Here is a 17500-nt window from a genome sequence, read left to right on the forward strand (position 1 = left end):
CTCTTCAATATTTCAGCAGTTGCGTTTGAAGTTCGGCCACCTTGATGACCTCCATATTGAGTTTCAAATTTGGGCAGCGAGTTCAAATTTGGGCAGTTGGTGGAGCTAGAGTGTTTGAGGTAGGGACGCTAGGGAGGGTCTGGGCATCTCAGCGAGTATTGACGCTGACTATCACACCTGGAGTCGTGAGTTCTTATCCAGGGAGTGCTGAGAGACTCCAGCCTGGTCTCCTTAGCAACCAAATTGGCACAGTTGCTAGGGAGGGTCTGGGTATCTCAGCGAGTATTGACGCTGACTATCACACCTGGAGTCATGAGTTCGTATCCAGGGAGTGCTGAGAGACTCCAGCCTGGTCTCCTTAGCAACCAAATTGGTGCAGTTGCTAGGGAGGGTCTGTGTATCTCAGTGAGTATTGACGCTGACTATCACACCTGGAGACGTGAGTTCGTATCCAGGGAGTGCTGAGAGACTCCAGCCAGGTCTCCTTAGCAACCAAATTGGCCCAGTTGCTAGGGAGGGTCTGGGCATCTCAGCGAGTATTGACGCTGACTATCACACCTGGAGTCGTGAGTTCTTATCCAGGGAGTGCTGAGAGACTCCAGCCTGGTCTCCTTAGCAACCAAATTGGCACAGTTGCTAGGGAGGGTCTGGGTATCTCAGCGAGTATTGACGCTGACTATCACACCTGGAGTCGTGAGTTCGTATCCAGGGAGTGCTGAGAGACTCCAGCCTGGTCTCCTTAGCAACCAAATTGGTGCAGTTGCTAGGGAGGGTCTGGGTATCTCAGTGAGTATTGACGCTGACTATCACACCTGGAGATGTGAGTTCGTATCCAGGGAGTGCTGAGAGACTCCAGCCAGGTCTCCTTAGCAACCAAATTGGCCCAGTTGCTAGGGAGGGTCTGGGCATCTCAGCGAGTATTGACGCTGACTATCACACCTGGAGTCGTGAGTTCTTATCCAGGGAGTGCTGAGAGACTCCAGCCTGGTCTCCTTAGCAACCAAATTGGCACAGTTGCTAGGGAGGGTCTGGGTATCTCAGTGAGTATTGACGCTGACTATCACACCTGGAGTCGTGAGTTCGTATCCAGGGAGTGCTGAGAGACTCCAGCCTGGTCTCCTTAGCAACCAAATTGGCACAGTTGCTAGGGAGGGTCTGGGTATCTCAGTGAGTATTGACGCTGACTATCACACCTGGAGCCATAAGTTCATATCCATGGTGTGCTGAGAGACTCCAGCCAGGTCTCCTTAGCAACCAAATTGGCCCTGTTGCTAGGGAGGGTCTGGGCATCTCAGCAAGTATTGACGCTGACTATCACACCTGGAGTCGTGAGTTCGTATCCAGGGAGTGCTGAGAGACTCCAGCCTGGTCTCCTTAGCAACCAAATTGGTGCAGTTGCTAGGGAGGGTCTGGGTATTTCAGCAAGTATTGACGCTGACTATCACACCTGGAGTCGTGAGTTCGTATCCAGGGTGTGCTGAGAGACTCCAGCCTGGTCTCCTTAGCAACGAAATTGGCGCAGTTGCTAGGGAGGGTCTGGGTATCTCAGCGAGTATTGACACTGACTAAACTTGAATATTTAAGCATTTTTCTTTGGTCAAAAACAACTTAATTAATTGTTAAGAATTCGTAGTGATGTTACATTATACTTTAGCATTATAGATATTGTGTTGTAATTAGTTGTTTCATGCAAAGCCGTCGTTAGGGTGATTAGTGTTCTATTGGTGGTCAACAGGATCCTGTTCAATCCGTCATTTTTCCTTGCGCATGTGAATATGCAAAGCTGAAGTGCAGCTTTACGTGCATTATGTAGGGGAATCAATTTAATTACTTTATTATTTATGTTATCAAATAAAAAATAAAAAATATTTGACAATATGAAATATTGATGAAATTTAAAGGACATTATTTTTTTTAAATTTTTTTATTATGCCACAAATATTGTTGATGGAACTTCTACTGACCCCAGAATGTTACTATAATATAAAACATACTCTGATGTTTCTGCAAAGCATAGAAGTATTATCGCCACAGTCACTCGCGTCTTCAGTCTTTGTTTTGCTTTTACACTCTTTATTTACATCTCAACTCTGTGCTGGCTCGAGCCTGAAAAATGATGGAAGATATTGCAATTTTGAGGGTGGCAATAAAAAGGCCAAAGATCGCCGATGAGGTCATCTGTACGACAGGAGCGAGACAGAGACAGACAGAGAGAGTGAGAAAGGTCTTACTGCACTGGTGGCCCTTGAGGACAACGCCCTTGATGGCCAGTAAGCCGCGTTGGCCTGAGATCACCACTTCAAAGACGATCTGTGGAGGAGAGAGAAGCTCATAAGCACAGTGATAAATGAACACACTCTCAAAATGACACACACACGGACAGAGATGACGCCCGCGGGGCCTGAGGAGAGATCTGCACGCCGCGCACGCCATAAAGATGGGAAGAGACAAGGAAATGGATGCTCACGTTGATCGTTAGTGGTCATTAAAACACCATTTGGCTTTAGTTATTGGATTCAACTTGTTAAATCAGCCAGTGTGGGCTCCAAGGGTGCGTACGGTGAATCGGATGTCTGTCAGATGGAGGCGTTTAAAGACGCTGTAAATCAGGGATTGATCTGCGAGATGCAGGAGCAGCATGTGCTAAATCTGATGTGGGTTATACAGCCAAACAATTCATCTGGACAGCGAGCCTCGAGGGGTCACGGATAAAGACTGGATAAATGGACCAGAGGAGAGTGAAGGACTCTGGGATATATACACTTCGCTAAAGGTTTCCATTATGATGCATATGAGCAGATTTAGTGTAAGATGAGACAAAATGAGACAAGAAGTGATGAGACGAGATGAGATCAGAAGAGACAAGATGAGATGAGATGAGTGGAGAGAAGAGATGAGACAAGATGAGACAAGAAAAGAGAAATAAAGAAACAAGACAATAAGAAAAGACGGGAACCGAAAACACCAGAAGAGGAGAAGAGGACAGGAGACAAAATAGATGAGAAGAGACAAGGTGAGAACAGAGATGAGACAAGATGAGATGAAAAGAAAAGAGAAATAAAGAAACATGTCAATAAGAAGAGATACGAAGAGATGAGACCAGAACAGAAAAGACAAGATAAGTGAAAATTAGAAGAGAAGGAAAGAGAAGAGATGAGAAAAGTTGAGACAAGAAGAGAAAAGATGAGAAGAAAAGAGAATAAATAAGATGAGACAATAAGAGACAGAAGAGATTAGATGACACAAGATGAGAAAGAAACGAGATCAGAACAGAGATGAGAAGAGAGGAGACGAGACGAGATGAGACAAGAAGAGACGAAATGAGCAAGATGAGAGTAAAGAGAAGAAATGAGATAAGAAGAGAAAAGATAAGATGAGACAAGAGATAAGATGAGACAAGACGAGAGGAGACAAGAGACAAGACGAGACGAGAAGATGAGACAAAATCTCTTCATCAGAGAAGTCTCATTATAATCTCCCTCCGTCTCTCTGTCTCATTGTAATCTCCCTCCGTCTCTCTGTCTCATTATATCTCCCTCCATCTCTCTGTCTCATTGTAATCTCCCTCTGTCTCTCTGTCTCATTGTAATCTCCCTCTGTCTCTCTGTCTCATTGTAATCTCCCTCCGTCTCTCTGTCTCATTGTAATCTCCCTCCCATTGTAATCTCCCTCCATCTCTCCGTCTCATTGTAATCTCCCTCCGTCTCTCCATCTCATTGTAATCTCCCTCCGTCTCTCCGTCTCATTGTCTCATTGTAATCTCCCTCCGTCTCTCCGTCTCATTGTAATCTTCCTCTGTCTCTCTGTCTCATTGTAATCTCCCTCCGTCTCTCTGTCTCATTGTAATCTCCCTCCGTCTCTCTGTCTCATTGTAATCTCCCTCCCATTGTAATCTCCCTCCGTCTCTCCATCTCATTGTAATCTCCCTCCGTCTCTCCATCTCATTGTAATCTCCCTCCATCTCTCCGTCTCATTGTCTCATTGTAATCTCCCTCCGTCTCTCCGTCTCATTGTAATCTTCCTCTGTCTCTCTGTCTCATTGTAATCTCCCTCCGTCTCTCTGTCTCATTGTAATCTCCCTCCGTCTCTCCGTCTCATTGTAATCTCCCTCCGTCTCTCTGTCTCATTGTAATCTCCCTCCGTCTCTCTGTCTCATTGTAATCTCCCTCCCATTGTAATCTCCCTCCGTCTCTCCGTCTCATTGTAATCTCCCTCCGTCTCTCCATCTCATTGTAATCTCCCTCCGTCTCTCCGTCTCATTGTCTCATTGTAATCTCCCTCCGTCTCTCCGTCTCATTGTAATCTTCCTCTGTCTCTCTGTCTCATTGTAATCTCCCTCCGTCTCTCTGTCTCATTGTAATCTCCCTCCGTCTCTCCGTCTCATTGTAATCTCCCTCCGTCTCTCTGTCTCATTGTAATCTCCCTCCTTCTCTCCGTCTCATTGTCTCATTGTAATCTCCCTCCGTCTCTCCGTCTCATTGTAATCTCCCTCCGTCTCTCCGTCTCATTGTAATCTCCCTCCGTCTCTCCGTCTCATTGTAATCTCCCTCCGTCTCTCCGTCTCATTGTAATCTCCCTCCGTCTCTCTGTCTCATTGTAATCTCCCTCCGTCTCTCCATCTCATTGTCATCTCCCTCCGTCTCTCCGTCTCATTGTAATCTCCCTCCGTCTCTCTGTCTCATTGTAATCTCCCTCCGTCTCTCCGTCTCATTGTCTCATTGTAATCTCCCTCCGTCTCTCCGTCTCATTGTAATCTCCCTCCGTCACTCCGTCTCATTGTAATCTCCCTCCGTCTCTCTGTCTCATTGTAATCTCCCTCCCATTGTAATCTCCCTCCGTCTCTCCCTCTCATTGTAATCTCCCTCCATCTCTCTGTCTCATTGTAATCTCCCTCCATCTCCATCTCTCTGTCTCATTGTAATCTCCCTCCGTCTCTCTGTCTCACTGTCTCATTGTAATCTCCCTCCGTCTCTCCATCTCATTGTAATCTCCCTCCGTCTCTCTGTCTCATTGTAATCTCCCTCCGTCTCTCTGTCTCATTGTCTCATTGTAATCTCCCTCCGTCTCTCTGTCTCATTGTAATCTCCCTCCCATTGTAATCTCCCTCCGTCTCTCCGTCTCATTGTAATCTCCCTCCGTCTCTCTGTCTCATTGTAATCTCCCTCCGTCTCTCCCTCCGATTGTAATCTCCCTCCGTCTCTCTGTCTCATTGTAATCTCTCTCCGTCTCATTGTAATCTCCCTCCGTCTCTCTGTCTCATTGTAATCTCCCTCCGTCTCTCTGTCTCATTGTAATCTCCCTCCGTCTCTCTGTCTCATTGTAATCTCCCTCCGTCTCTCCGTCTCATTGTCATCTCCCTCCGTCTCTCCGTCTCATTGTAATCTCCCTCCGTCTCTCTGTCTCATTGTAATCTCCCTCCGTCTCTCCGTCTCATTGTCTCATTGTAATCTCCCTCCGTCTCTCCGTCTCATTGTAATCTCCCTCCGTCTCTCCGTCTCATTTTCATCTCCCTCCGTCTCTCCGTCTCATTGTAATCTCCCTCCGTCTCTCTGTCTCATTGTAATCTCCCTCCGTCTCTCTGTCTCATTGTCTCATTGTAATCTCCCTCCGTCTCTCCGTCTCATTGTAATCTCCCTCCGTCACTCTGTCTCATTGTAATCTCCCTCTGTCTCTCTGTCTCATTGTAATCTCCCTCCCATTGTAATCTCCCTCCGTCTCTCCCTCTCATTGTAATCTCCCTCCATCTCTCTGTCTCATTGTAATCTCCCTCCGTCTCTCTGTCTCACTGTCTCATTGTAATCTCCCTCCGTCTCTCCGTCTCATTGTAATCTCCCTCCGTCTCTCTGTCTCATTGTAATCTCCCTCCATCTCTCTGTCTCATTGTCTCATTGTAATCTCCCTCCGTCTCTCTGTCTCATTGTAATCTCCCTCCCATTGTAATCTCCCTCCGTCTCTCCGTCTCATTGTAATCTCCCTCCGTCTCTCTGTCTCATTGTAATCTCCCTCCGTCTCTCCCTCCCATTGTAATCTCCCTCCGTCTCTCTGTCTCATTGTAATCTCCCTCCATCTCTCCGTCTCATTGTAATCTCCCTCCATCTCTCTGTCTCATTGTAATCTCCCTCCGTCTCTCCGTCTCATTGTAATCTCCCTCCGTCTCTCCGTCTCATTGTAATCTCCCTCCGTCTCTCCGTCTCATTGTAATCTCCCTCCGTCTCTCCGTCTCATTGTAATCTCCCTCCGTCTCTCCCTCCCATTGTAATCTCCCTCCGTCTCTCTGTCTCATTGTAATCTCCCTCCGTCTCTCTGTCTCATTGTAATCTCCCTCCGTCTCTGCGTCTCATTGTAATCTCCCTCCGTCTCTCCGTCTCATTGTCATCTCCCTCCGTCTCTCCCTCCCATTGTAATCTCCCTCCGTCTCTCTGTCTCATTGTAATCTCCCTCCGTCTCTCCGTCTCATTGTAATCTCCCTCCGTCTCTCCCTCCCATTGTAATCTCCCTCCGTCTCTCTGTCTCATTGTAATCTCCCTCCGTCTCTCCCTCCCATTGTAATCTCCCTCCGTCTCTCTGTCTCATTGTAATCTCCCTCCGTCTCTCCGTCTCATTGTAATCTCCCTCCGTCTCTCTGTCTCATTGTAATCTCCCTCCGTCTCTCTGTCTCATTGTAATCTCCCTCCGTCTCTCCGTCTCATTGTAATCTCCCTCCGTCTCTCCGTCTCATTGTAATCTCCCTCCGTCTCTCTGTCTCATTGTAATCTCCCTCCGGCTCTCTGTCTCATTGTAATCTCCCTCCGTCTCTCCCTCCCATTGTAATCTCCCTCCGGCTCTCTGTCTCATTGTAATCTCCCTCCATCTCTCCGTCTCTCCGTCTCATTGTAATCTCCCTCCGTCTCTCCCTCCCATTGTAATCTCCCTCCGTCTCTCCCTCCCATTGTAATCTCCCTCCGTCTCTCTGTCTCATTGTAATCTCCCTCCGTCTCTCCCTCCCATTGTAATCTCCCTCCGGCTCTCTGTCTCATTGTAATCTCCCTCCGTCTCTCTGTCTCATTGTAATCTCCCTCCGTCTCTCCCTCCCATTGTAATCTCCCTCCGGCTCTCTGTCTCATTGTAATCTCCCTCCATCTCCGTTTGTTTCGTTCGGTAATTTTTTTTTTTAATTTAATGTTTTTTTCGTTCGGTAATTATTTTTTTTTAATTTAATGGTTTTTTCGTTCGGTAATTATTTTTTTTTATTTAATGGTTTTTTCGTTCGGTAATTTTTTTTTTTAATTTAATGGTTTTTTCGTTCGTAAAATTTTTTTTTTTAATTTAATGTTTTTTTCTTTCGGTAATTTTTTTTTTAATTTAATGTTTTTTTTGTTCAGTAATATTTTTTTTTTAATTTAATGGTTTTTTCGTTCAGTAAATTATTTTTTTAATTTAATGGTTTTTTCGTTCGGTAATTAATTTATTTTTAATTTAATGGTTTTTCATTCGGTAATTTTTTGTTTAATTCTTTTTTCGTTTGGTAATTTATTTTATTTAATAAAGGGGATTTTTCCCCATTTTTCACAAGTAAAACTAAACAATAATTTAAAAGAATTTGGCTGTAAAAAAAACTAAACAAAACAAAAGAAAAAGCACCGATGATTTTGTCCTAGTATTGTGTATTTTTTTTTTTTTTTTTAAACATCTTTGTGCACAGAAATGATGTTTTTTTGTATTGTGGGATAATTCCGTGACTGCCGTTTATTATTGTGAATGGAGTGAAAAAGCAAAACAGTGTTCATTCATTTGTTCTCCTTGTAATTTACGATGACCGGTGCATGATACGAGATATTCGTCCTGGAAGTGTCATGATGCAGATCGGATCAATATCCCGTAAAGATCAATCCATAATCACATACAATAAATGAGCTTTCAATACTGTCGTCACGGTAACACAGGCTAACGATTGGGCCAAACTCTGTCATGTGTCAAGTTTGAGCAAAAATCCTCCTTTTGTGTTGGTTTGGAGCGACATGATGGTGAGCAAATGATGACAGAAACGAGACAAAAACTACACGGCAAACATTGATCTTGCTTGTAAATCGCATGAAACTCTTTCGCATATAATAACAGAAGTTTGCAAATGAAATTAGCGCATGTAGTCGAGGTCTCGCGGTCATTTGCTCTTGAATCATCTAATCAGGCTGGTGTGCAGTGAGTGTCTCGGTCAGGTCTCGATGTGACCTCACCGCCTGCCTCCTCACAGTGACTCTAATGGAATAATTCACCACAGCACAGATTCTCCACGAGGGGTCATGGGGTCTCGTTCCACCAATTAACACGGGGCTCCGTCTGTGCTCATGAGAGCGAGTCACTAATGACCAGAGTGTGTGAAATCAGACCTCTCTCTCCCGATCTCTTCGTACAGCTCATGAACCAGTGGATGGACAGAAAATGAGATTGTTTTCTCTCTCTCTCTCTCTCTCTCTCTAACTGGTCAGAATGTCATTATTTTTGAGAGTGAGTGACAGGAGAGAGAAAAGACAGACAGAAAATAACAGATGCACAGCCGACTGTCACCTGTACACTAGAGCTGTGAATAAAATGATCTGCTTATGCCAATTCACACTAGATAGAGTCTGAGAGTACAGTACAGTCGGACAGAAAGTCAAACAGACAAACCATCAGACAGAAAGACAAAACTCAGACAGTTAGTGCACTACTAAGTGGTTACTAGGTCATTGCTATAGTATTCTGGCTTGTTGCTAAGCATTTCTATGGTGATCTGGCTGGCTGTTAGGTGTTTCTATGGTGTTCTGGCTTGTTGCTAGGCATTTCTATGGGGTTCTGGCTGGTTGTTAGGCAATTCTATGGTGTTCTGGCTTGTTGCTAGGCATTTCTATAGGGTTCTGGCTGGTTGTTAGGCAATTCTATGGTGTTCGGCTTGTTGGTAGGCATTTCTATGGGGTTCTGGCTGGTTGTTAGGCAATTCTATGGTGTTCTGGCTTGTTGTTAGGCATTTCTATGGTGTTCTGGTTGATTTTAGGCATTACTATGGTGTCCTGGCTGGTTGTTAGGCATTTCTATGGTGTTCTGGCTTGTTGCTAGGCATTTCTATGGTGTTTTGGATAGTTTTTAGGCAATTCTATGGTGTTCTGACTTGTTGCTAGGCATTTCTATGGTGTTCTGGATGGTTTTAGGCAATTCTATGGTGTTCTGGCTTGTTGCTAGGCATTTCTATGGGGTTCTGGCTGGTTGTTAGGCATTTCTATGGTGTTCTGGCTGGTTGCTAGGCATTTCTATGGTGTTCTGGATGGTTGCTAGGCATTTCTATTGTCTTAAGTCACCATGTACTACATTTATTCCACCAGCACGTTTGAGCAGGGGTAGCTAACTGTGCTGAAAAATATGGGATGAGAAAGTTTTGCAACTGCACCGTGTTCCATGTTCAGAAACATTCACCCCGATGGCGAAAAGCACATTTTCGTTGCATCTTTTTCTGTCAATGGTGAATAAGGCTGTCATTCTGTCATACAGGTTTGTAAATGTTTTGGGGTGCACTGTGCCTTTATATCCAGCATCAGAATGAACACTTACCTGGTAGAAGTTTGGCCAGTAGGTGCTGATGGCGAGCTCGACGCGGTTCCAGTTTCGGCTGACAGGTCCGGAGGTGTTCCACACAGGTAAACCCATGGGACTGTTGTTCTCTTTGATGTAGATGTTCAGATGTCCTGGAGTGCCACCCTCTCTGCCCGCCACATAATACTGAAATATCACACAGTGGGTGTCGTTTTCTTTGAGCTGCGGCGTGAAGAGTAAAGCCTTCTGACCAGAAAAACGACCCGATGAATTCACCATCATAAACGCTGAGCCTGTGCGAGAAAACACAACATAACAATGAGCTTACATAATCAAGAGTTATCATCTGAGCCATGCCTTACTAACACAGGAACAATGCAGCAGTGAACACATGTGCATACTACTATTGATGCATACTAGTATTGATGCATACTAGTATTGATGCATACTACTATTGATGATGCATACTACTATTGATGATGCATACTACTATTGATGCATACTTCACCACTATTGATGATGCATACTACTATTGATGCATACTACTTTTGATGATGCATACTACTACTGATGATCCATACTACTATTGATGGTGCATACTACTATTGATGATGCATAATATTATTGATGATGCATAATATTATTGATGCATATTACTATTGATGCATACTACTACTGATGATCCATACTACTATTGATGATGCATACCACTATTGATGCATACTACTATTGATGATGCATACCACTATCGATGCATACTTCACTACTATTGATGATCCATACTACTATTGATGATGCATAATACTATTGATGCATATTACTATTGATGCATACTACTATTGATGAGCCATACTACTATTGATGATGCATACCACTATTGATGCATACTACTATTGATGATGCATACCACTATTGATGCATACTTCACTACTATTGATGATCCATACTACTATTGATGATGCATAATACTATTGATGCATACTACTATTGATGATCCATACTACTATTGATGATGCATACCACTATTGATGCATACTACTATTGATGATGCATACCACTATTGATGCATACTTCACTACTATTGATGATCCATACTACTATTGATGATGCATAATATTATTGATGCATATTACTATTGATGCATACTACTACTGATGATCCATACTACTATTGATGATGCATACCACTATTGATGCATACTTCACTACTATTGATGATGCATACTACTATTTATGCATACTAATTTTGATGATGCATACTACTATTTATGCATACTAATTTTGATGATGCATACTACTATTAATGATCCATACTACTATTGATGGTGCATACTACTATTGATGATGCATAATACTTTTGATGCATATTACTATTGATGCATACTACTATTGATGATGCATACTAATATTGATGATCCATACAACTATTAATGATGCATACTAATATTGATGATGCATACTACTATTGATGATGCATAATACTATTGATGCATATTACTATTGATCCATACTACTATTGATGATGCATACTAATATTGATGATGCATACTACTATTGATGCATACTAATATTGATGATGCATACTACTATTGATGCATACTAATATTGATGATGCATACTACTATTGATGCATACTAATATTGATGATGCATACTACTGATAATGCATACTTGTGTCATGACATGCTCAGATCAGTGATGCCCCTGATGTATGAGTTATCAGATTAATTTCACCACATTAAGAGTTTATAATTGATTAATCTTAACATCACACACTGTACTGTTTATGGGAACATATGGAAAACATTAATGTGTTTATCAACACGTTAAAAGAGGAACTGATAAGTGGAGCTACTTCATTAAGGGAGCAGCTTAATTCATCCTAATTAGCAATGCTAATTAATGTATATCTGCTTCAATCAATCAAGCTTCAGACAAAGTCAACACACACACACTGACTGACAATTACAGAGATAGATGGAAGAACTGCATTAAAGACACACACACACACACACACACACACACACTCTGCTATGTAGCACCGGGACGATCTGACCAGAGTTCAGCTGGATTATTATCAAACACACAAAGGTTAATATGATTGTTTCATTGGCAGACAATAACACACAGAGAAGAGATTATATTGACAATACTGTCTGTGTAAAGGACAGAGCTTGTGTTATCTGCTGTCTAACACACACGCACAGTCGTTCTCTCTCTCTCTCTCTCTCTCTCTCTCTCTCTCTCTCTCTCTCTCTCTCTCTCTCTCTCTCTCTCTGACAGTCGCTTCACACTCAGCAGTAATGACCACCTCCTGTCTGCCAGAATAATTAGCCACAGACTCCAGCAGCAAATTATAATGATTCTCTATTTTAATGTAGCGAGTGTTTTTCTATCTCTCCTCCTTAACAATAGCATGTTCAGCCCAATTACCGGCGGGCCTCGAGCGGTGAAGATTGCTCGCATCTGTCAGGGGTCTGAGGGAGAATGTCTTTATAAGCGCTTCAACAAGCGCAGCATCTGATTGGACAAGAGCACGAGAGAGACACTTTTGCTATAATGACCCCTACGGCTCCGTCTGTACATCAGGTGAGGAGAAAAATCACCTGTAAGTCACTGACCGCTCAGAACTCTGCACTATACAGAACACTTGGACAAGCACTGAGAGACAGTAATGCAGCATTCATCAAAATCATTGAGGACCAAGAAAATGTATGTCTAACTGTGAAATGTATAATGATGATTTATATACATATGCACACCTAAACTCCTTCCAGAGAGCCTACTCTGCTCTGATTGGTCCGTTCTAAAGCGTTCATTCTAAACTCCTCCTTTCGGAGAGCCTACTCTGCTCTGATTGGTCCGTTCTAAAGCATTCATTCTAAGCTCCTCCTTTCGGAGAGCATACTCTGCTCTGATTGGTCCGTTCTAAAGCATTCATTCTAAGCTCCTCCTTTCGGAGAGCATACTCTGCTCTGATTGGTCCGTTCTAAAGCATTCATTCTAAACTCCTCCTTTCGGAGAGCCTACTCTGCTCTGATTGGTCCGTTCTAAAGCGTTCATTCTAAGCTCCTCCTTTCGGAGAGCATACTCTGCTCTGATTGGTCCGTTCTAAAGCGTTCATTCTAAGCTCCTCCTTTCGGAGAGCATACTCTGCTCTGATTGGTCCGTTCTAAAGCGTTCATTCTAAACTCCTCCTTTCGGAGAGCCTACTCTGCTCTGATTGGTCCGTTCTAAAGCGTTCATTCTAAGCTCCTCCTTTCGGAGAGCATACTCTGCTCTGATTGGTCCGTTCTAAAGCGTTCATTCTAAGCTCCTCCTTTCGGAGAGCATACTCTGCTCTGATTGGTCCGTTCTAAAGCATTCATTCTAAGCTCCTCCTTTCGGAGAGCCTACTCTGCTCTGATTGGTCCGTTCTAAAGCATTCATTCTAAGCTCCTCCTTTCGGAGAGCATACTCTGCTCTGATTGGTCCGTTCTAAAGCATTCATTCTAAGCTCCTCCTTTCGGAGAGCATACTCTGCTCTGATTGGTCCGTTCTAAAGCATTCATTCTAAGCTCCTACTTTCGGAGAGCATACTCTGCTCTGATTGGTCCGTTCTAAAGCATTCATTCTAAGCTCCTCCTTTCGGAGAGCATACTCTGCTCTGATTGGTCCGTTCTAAAGCATTCATTCTAAGCTCCTCCTTTCGGAGAGCATACTCTGCTCTGATTGGTCCGTTCTAAAGCATTCATTCTAAACTCCTCCTTTCACAGAGCATACTCTGCTCTGATTGCTCAGATGTCCCAGTCTGTTGTTATTGGTCTACCACTCAGTGATACTATTAAATTAATTCAATACAATATTATCAATTAAAAGCCTCCCAGAAATAATACATGTTAAGGTATGATTTAAACTCACTAAAAGACTGAATTTCTCTAAGTTCTGAGAGTAGAGAGATGCATAGTTTTGGTGCATAAGAAGGGAATGCCATAGAGCGTATACGAGTCTGAGGAACAGTTAAAAAAACAGATTAAGAGCAGAGATCACGCTTTGGGGTGTTACAATCTCAGACAAATATTGTAGGTAAGCATAAGAATTTTTAAATCAACACGAATCCTGACAGGGAGCCAGATAGGAGCGATGTGATCAGCTGCCCTGGAGCCTGTCAGGATTCTGCCAGCAGAGTTTTGCACGTATTGCAATTTATTTAATGTAGATTTTGAGACTCCAGCAAGGAGAGAAGACGGAAGTATTGATCAGCCTGTCAGCCACAGAGAATGATAACATAGGACGCAGCCTTGCAATGCTTCTGAGATGATACAATTATGTTTTAACAGTATTTTATACATGTGGAACAAATTACAAATTTGCATCAAAAAGTACCAGATATGCGCTTCCTAAACATTGATTTAAATCGTCTCTGGGTTTATTTCGGGGCAAAAACACCTGCTGATTCTTGTATCGTTCGGTTCGGGAACTTCTTTTGTACCTTTAGAAAGTGTAAATAGACCTTAATATCAATCCGCATCAGCGGCAATTAGGTCAACACCAGTTAAGACAAAAAATGCAACTTAAGCCGGGTTAAAGCTGTTTATTTCGTGTCATCGCTGATATTTTAAGAACAGCTTATTTGTTTTGTAGCTCAACATTCTGTCAATAATAATCATCTTATTTTGAGGACATTTTTGGCCTGCTATGTGTCACAATAATTCGCTTTATGGCTGTTAAGACTGATTTGTTAAAGGGATAGTTCACCCAAAAATGACATTTCTGTCATCGTTTACTCACCCTCATGTTGTTCCAAACCTTTATTAGTTTCTTTCTTCTGTTGAACACAAAAGAAAATATTTTAAATGTTGGTAACCAGATGGTTGATGGTAACCATTAATTTCCATAGGATGTTTTTCCTACTATGGTAATCAATGGCTACCTTCAACTGTTTGATTACCAACTTGCTTTAAAATATCTTCTTTTGTGCTCAACAGAAGAAAGAAACTCATTGAGGGTGTGTTTTCCCTTTAAGAATTTTCCCATAAATGTGTAATATATCACTGAAAATGATAGGAATGACTGTAGGAACCAATCTCAGACCTGTATGATCCAATCTCAGATCTGTAGGAACCAATCTCAGACCTGTATGTACCAATCTCAGACCTGTATGAACCAATCTCAGACCTGTATCAGACCTGTAGGAACCAATCTCAGACCTGTATCAGACCTGTATGTACCAATCTCAGACCTGTGTGAACCAATCTCAGAACTGTAGGAACCAATCTCAGCCCCTTTCGTACCAATCTCAGACCTGTAGGAACCAATCTCAAACCTGTAGGAACCAATCTCAGACCTGTGTGAACCAATCTCAGACCTGTGTGAACCAATCTCAAACCTGTAGGAACCAATCTCAGACCTGTGTGAACCAATCTCAGACCTGTAGGAACCAATCTCAGCCCCTTTTGTACCAATCTCAGACCTGTAGGAACCAATCTCAGCCCCTTTTGTACCAATCTCAGACCTGTAGGAACCAATCTCAGCCCCTTTTGTACCAATCTCAAACCTGTAGGAACCAATCTCAGACCTGTATCAGACCTGTAGGAACCAATCTCAGACCTGTATCAGACCTGTAGGAACCAATCTCAAACCTGTAGGAACCAATCTCAGACCTGTATCAGACCTGTAGGAACCAATCTCAAACCTGTAGGAACCAATCTCAGACCTGTATGTACCAATCTCAGAACTGTAGGAACCAATCTCAGCCCCTTTTGTACCAATCTCAGACCTGTAGGAACCAATCTCAAACCTGTAGGAACCAATCTCAGACCTGTGTGAACCAATCTCAGACCTGTGTGAACCAATCTCAAACCTGTAGGAACCAATCTCAGACCTGTATGTACCGACCTGTATCAGACCTGTAGGAACCAATCTCAAACCTGTAGGAACCAATCTCAGACCTGTATCAGACCTGTAGGAACCAATCTCAAACCTGTAGGAACCAATCTCAGACCTGTATGTACCAATCTCAGACCTGTAGGAACCAATCTCAGCCCCTTTTGTACCAATCTCAGACCTGTATGTACTGACCTGTATCAGACCTGTAGGAACCAATCTCAAACCTGTAGGAACCAATCTCAGACCTGTATCAGACCTGTAGGAACCAATCTCAGACCTGTATGTACCAATCTCAGACCTGTAGGAACCATTTACATTTACATTTATGCATTTGGCAGACACTTTTATCCAAAGCGACTTACAGTGCAGTTATTACAGGGACAATCCCCCCGGAGCATCCTGGAGTTAAGTGCCTTACTCAAGGGCCCAACAGTGGCATCTTGGTGGTGCTGGGGCTTGAACCCCCGACCTTCTCGTCAGTAACCCTGAGCCTCAACCACTGAGCCACCAATGAACCAATCTCAGACCTGTAACCACCTAGAGAGACAAACTGCCTACAATCAGAAAGATCTGAACCAGTTTAATGCAGTACCAGACACCAAAGACAGATTCAATACGGGTAAACAAAACAGTGTCTAAAGCAGCACTGAGATCAAGAAGGATGAGACTGGGAAACGAGCCTGAGTCTGAAGCCATTAACAAGTCATTAGTGACCTTAGAGCCATTTCTTTACTATGACATTTATGAAAACCAGACTGAAATGACTCAAAGAGATCATTGACAATGATGGTGTAATTGAGAGGCTACAGCTCACTCTAAGATTTTTGCAAGGAAGGGAATATTTGAAATGGGACAGAAGTTGCTCAAATTGTCCAAATCTGTATTAGGCTTTTTTGGAGTTACAGCAGCAATTTTTAATGCCGCAAGCACAGCACCAGTACACAAGGAGTCATTTATTATGTCCAAAACAATGGGACACAAGTGCTATCTGTGAGATCTGATTTCTTCTTTATAATCATGTACGTTGCCTTTCCTAGACTGGCAAATACGCTCAGGCCAGAAAGATGCCACTTTCGCCCCCTTTTATGACAAGCAGTCTTCATTGAGCGCAGAGTGAACAGAGTTGGGAAAAGTCCCCCAAAATAAGAATTCTCTTGAACTTGAGACACAGCAGAGACAACAAATCAGCAAACTCAGACAGAAAGGCTTCATAAGTCTTTGGAGGTCTGTAGCGATGAAGGTAGCGTGAGGGGCAGAGGCAGTCAGATGTGAAGCACCATAATACCCCCAGCTCTGCCAAAGAGTCATGGGAGATCAAACAACCCATAGCCCGTGTGAGTATCTGATTAAAGGGGAAACCATCACTCTGTTTATGGCATGTTTCTGTTAAGCATAAAAAGCCATTTTAACCAGACTCGGAGACAGAGAAAACGACGGGGAACCCTCCAGACATGGAAGCGTTGACAAATTGTTCACGTCTTTTGGCTTACTGCCGAAACAGTGGAATAGAGATGGCAGTCGAAGACGAAGATGCATGTATAAATGCTAAATATAAGGGAATCATACATTTAAACTGGTTCATTTTTTTACTCCCCAAACTGTAACGCCCAATTCCCCATGCGCTCTAAGTCCTCGTGGTGGCGTAGTGACTCGCCTCAATCCGGGTGGCGGAGGACAAGTCTCAGTTGCTCCGCGTCTGAGACCGTCAATCCGTGCATCTTATCACGTGACTTGTTGAGCGCGTTACCGTGGAGACGTAGCGTATGATGAGGCTTCACGCTATTCTCCGCGGCATCCACGCACAACTCAGCACACGCCCCACCGAGAGCGAGAACCACATTATAGTGACCACGAGGAGGTTACCCCATGTGACTCTACCCTCCCTAGCAACCAGGCCAATTTGGTTGCTAAGGAGACCTGACTGGAGTCATTCAGCACACCCTGGATTCAAACTCATGACTCTAGGTGTGATAGTCAGCGCCAATACTCGCTGAGATACACAGACTCCCTATTTAAATGGGTTAATTTACAATACTGTTCAAAAGAATCAACTCACTAAAATTAATCAGAGTTACATTTTTTACATTTACA

The 17500-nt window shown here is 43.2% G+C and overlaps 1 protein-coding gene across 1 annotated transcript in view; it reads right to left on the reverse strand.

The window, feature by feature from the left end:
- The window catches only part of LOC127645051 (uncharacterized), a 247267-nt gene that overhangs the window by 211043 nt on the left and 18724 nt on the right, over positions 1-17500 (reverse strand). The window contains 2 exon segments of the mRNA XM_052128568.1: positions 2232-2310; positions 9562-9836. Coding sequence (XP_051984528.1) covers positions 2232-2310; positions 9562-9836 — 354 coding nt within the window.

The sequence above is a fragment of the Xyrauchen texanus genome, chromosome 6 (assembly GCF_025860055.1).
Source record: "Xyrauchen texanus isolate HMW12.3.18 chromosome 6, RBS_HiC_50CHRs, whole genome shotgun sequence".
Lineage (NCBI taxonomy): Eukaryota > Metazoa > Chordata > Actinopteri > Cypriniformes > Catostomidae > Xyrauchen > Xyrauchen texanus.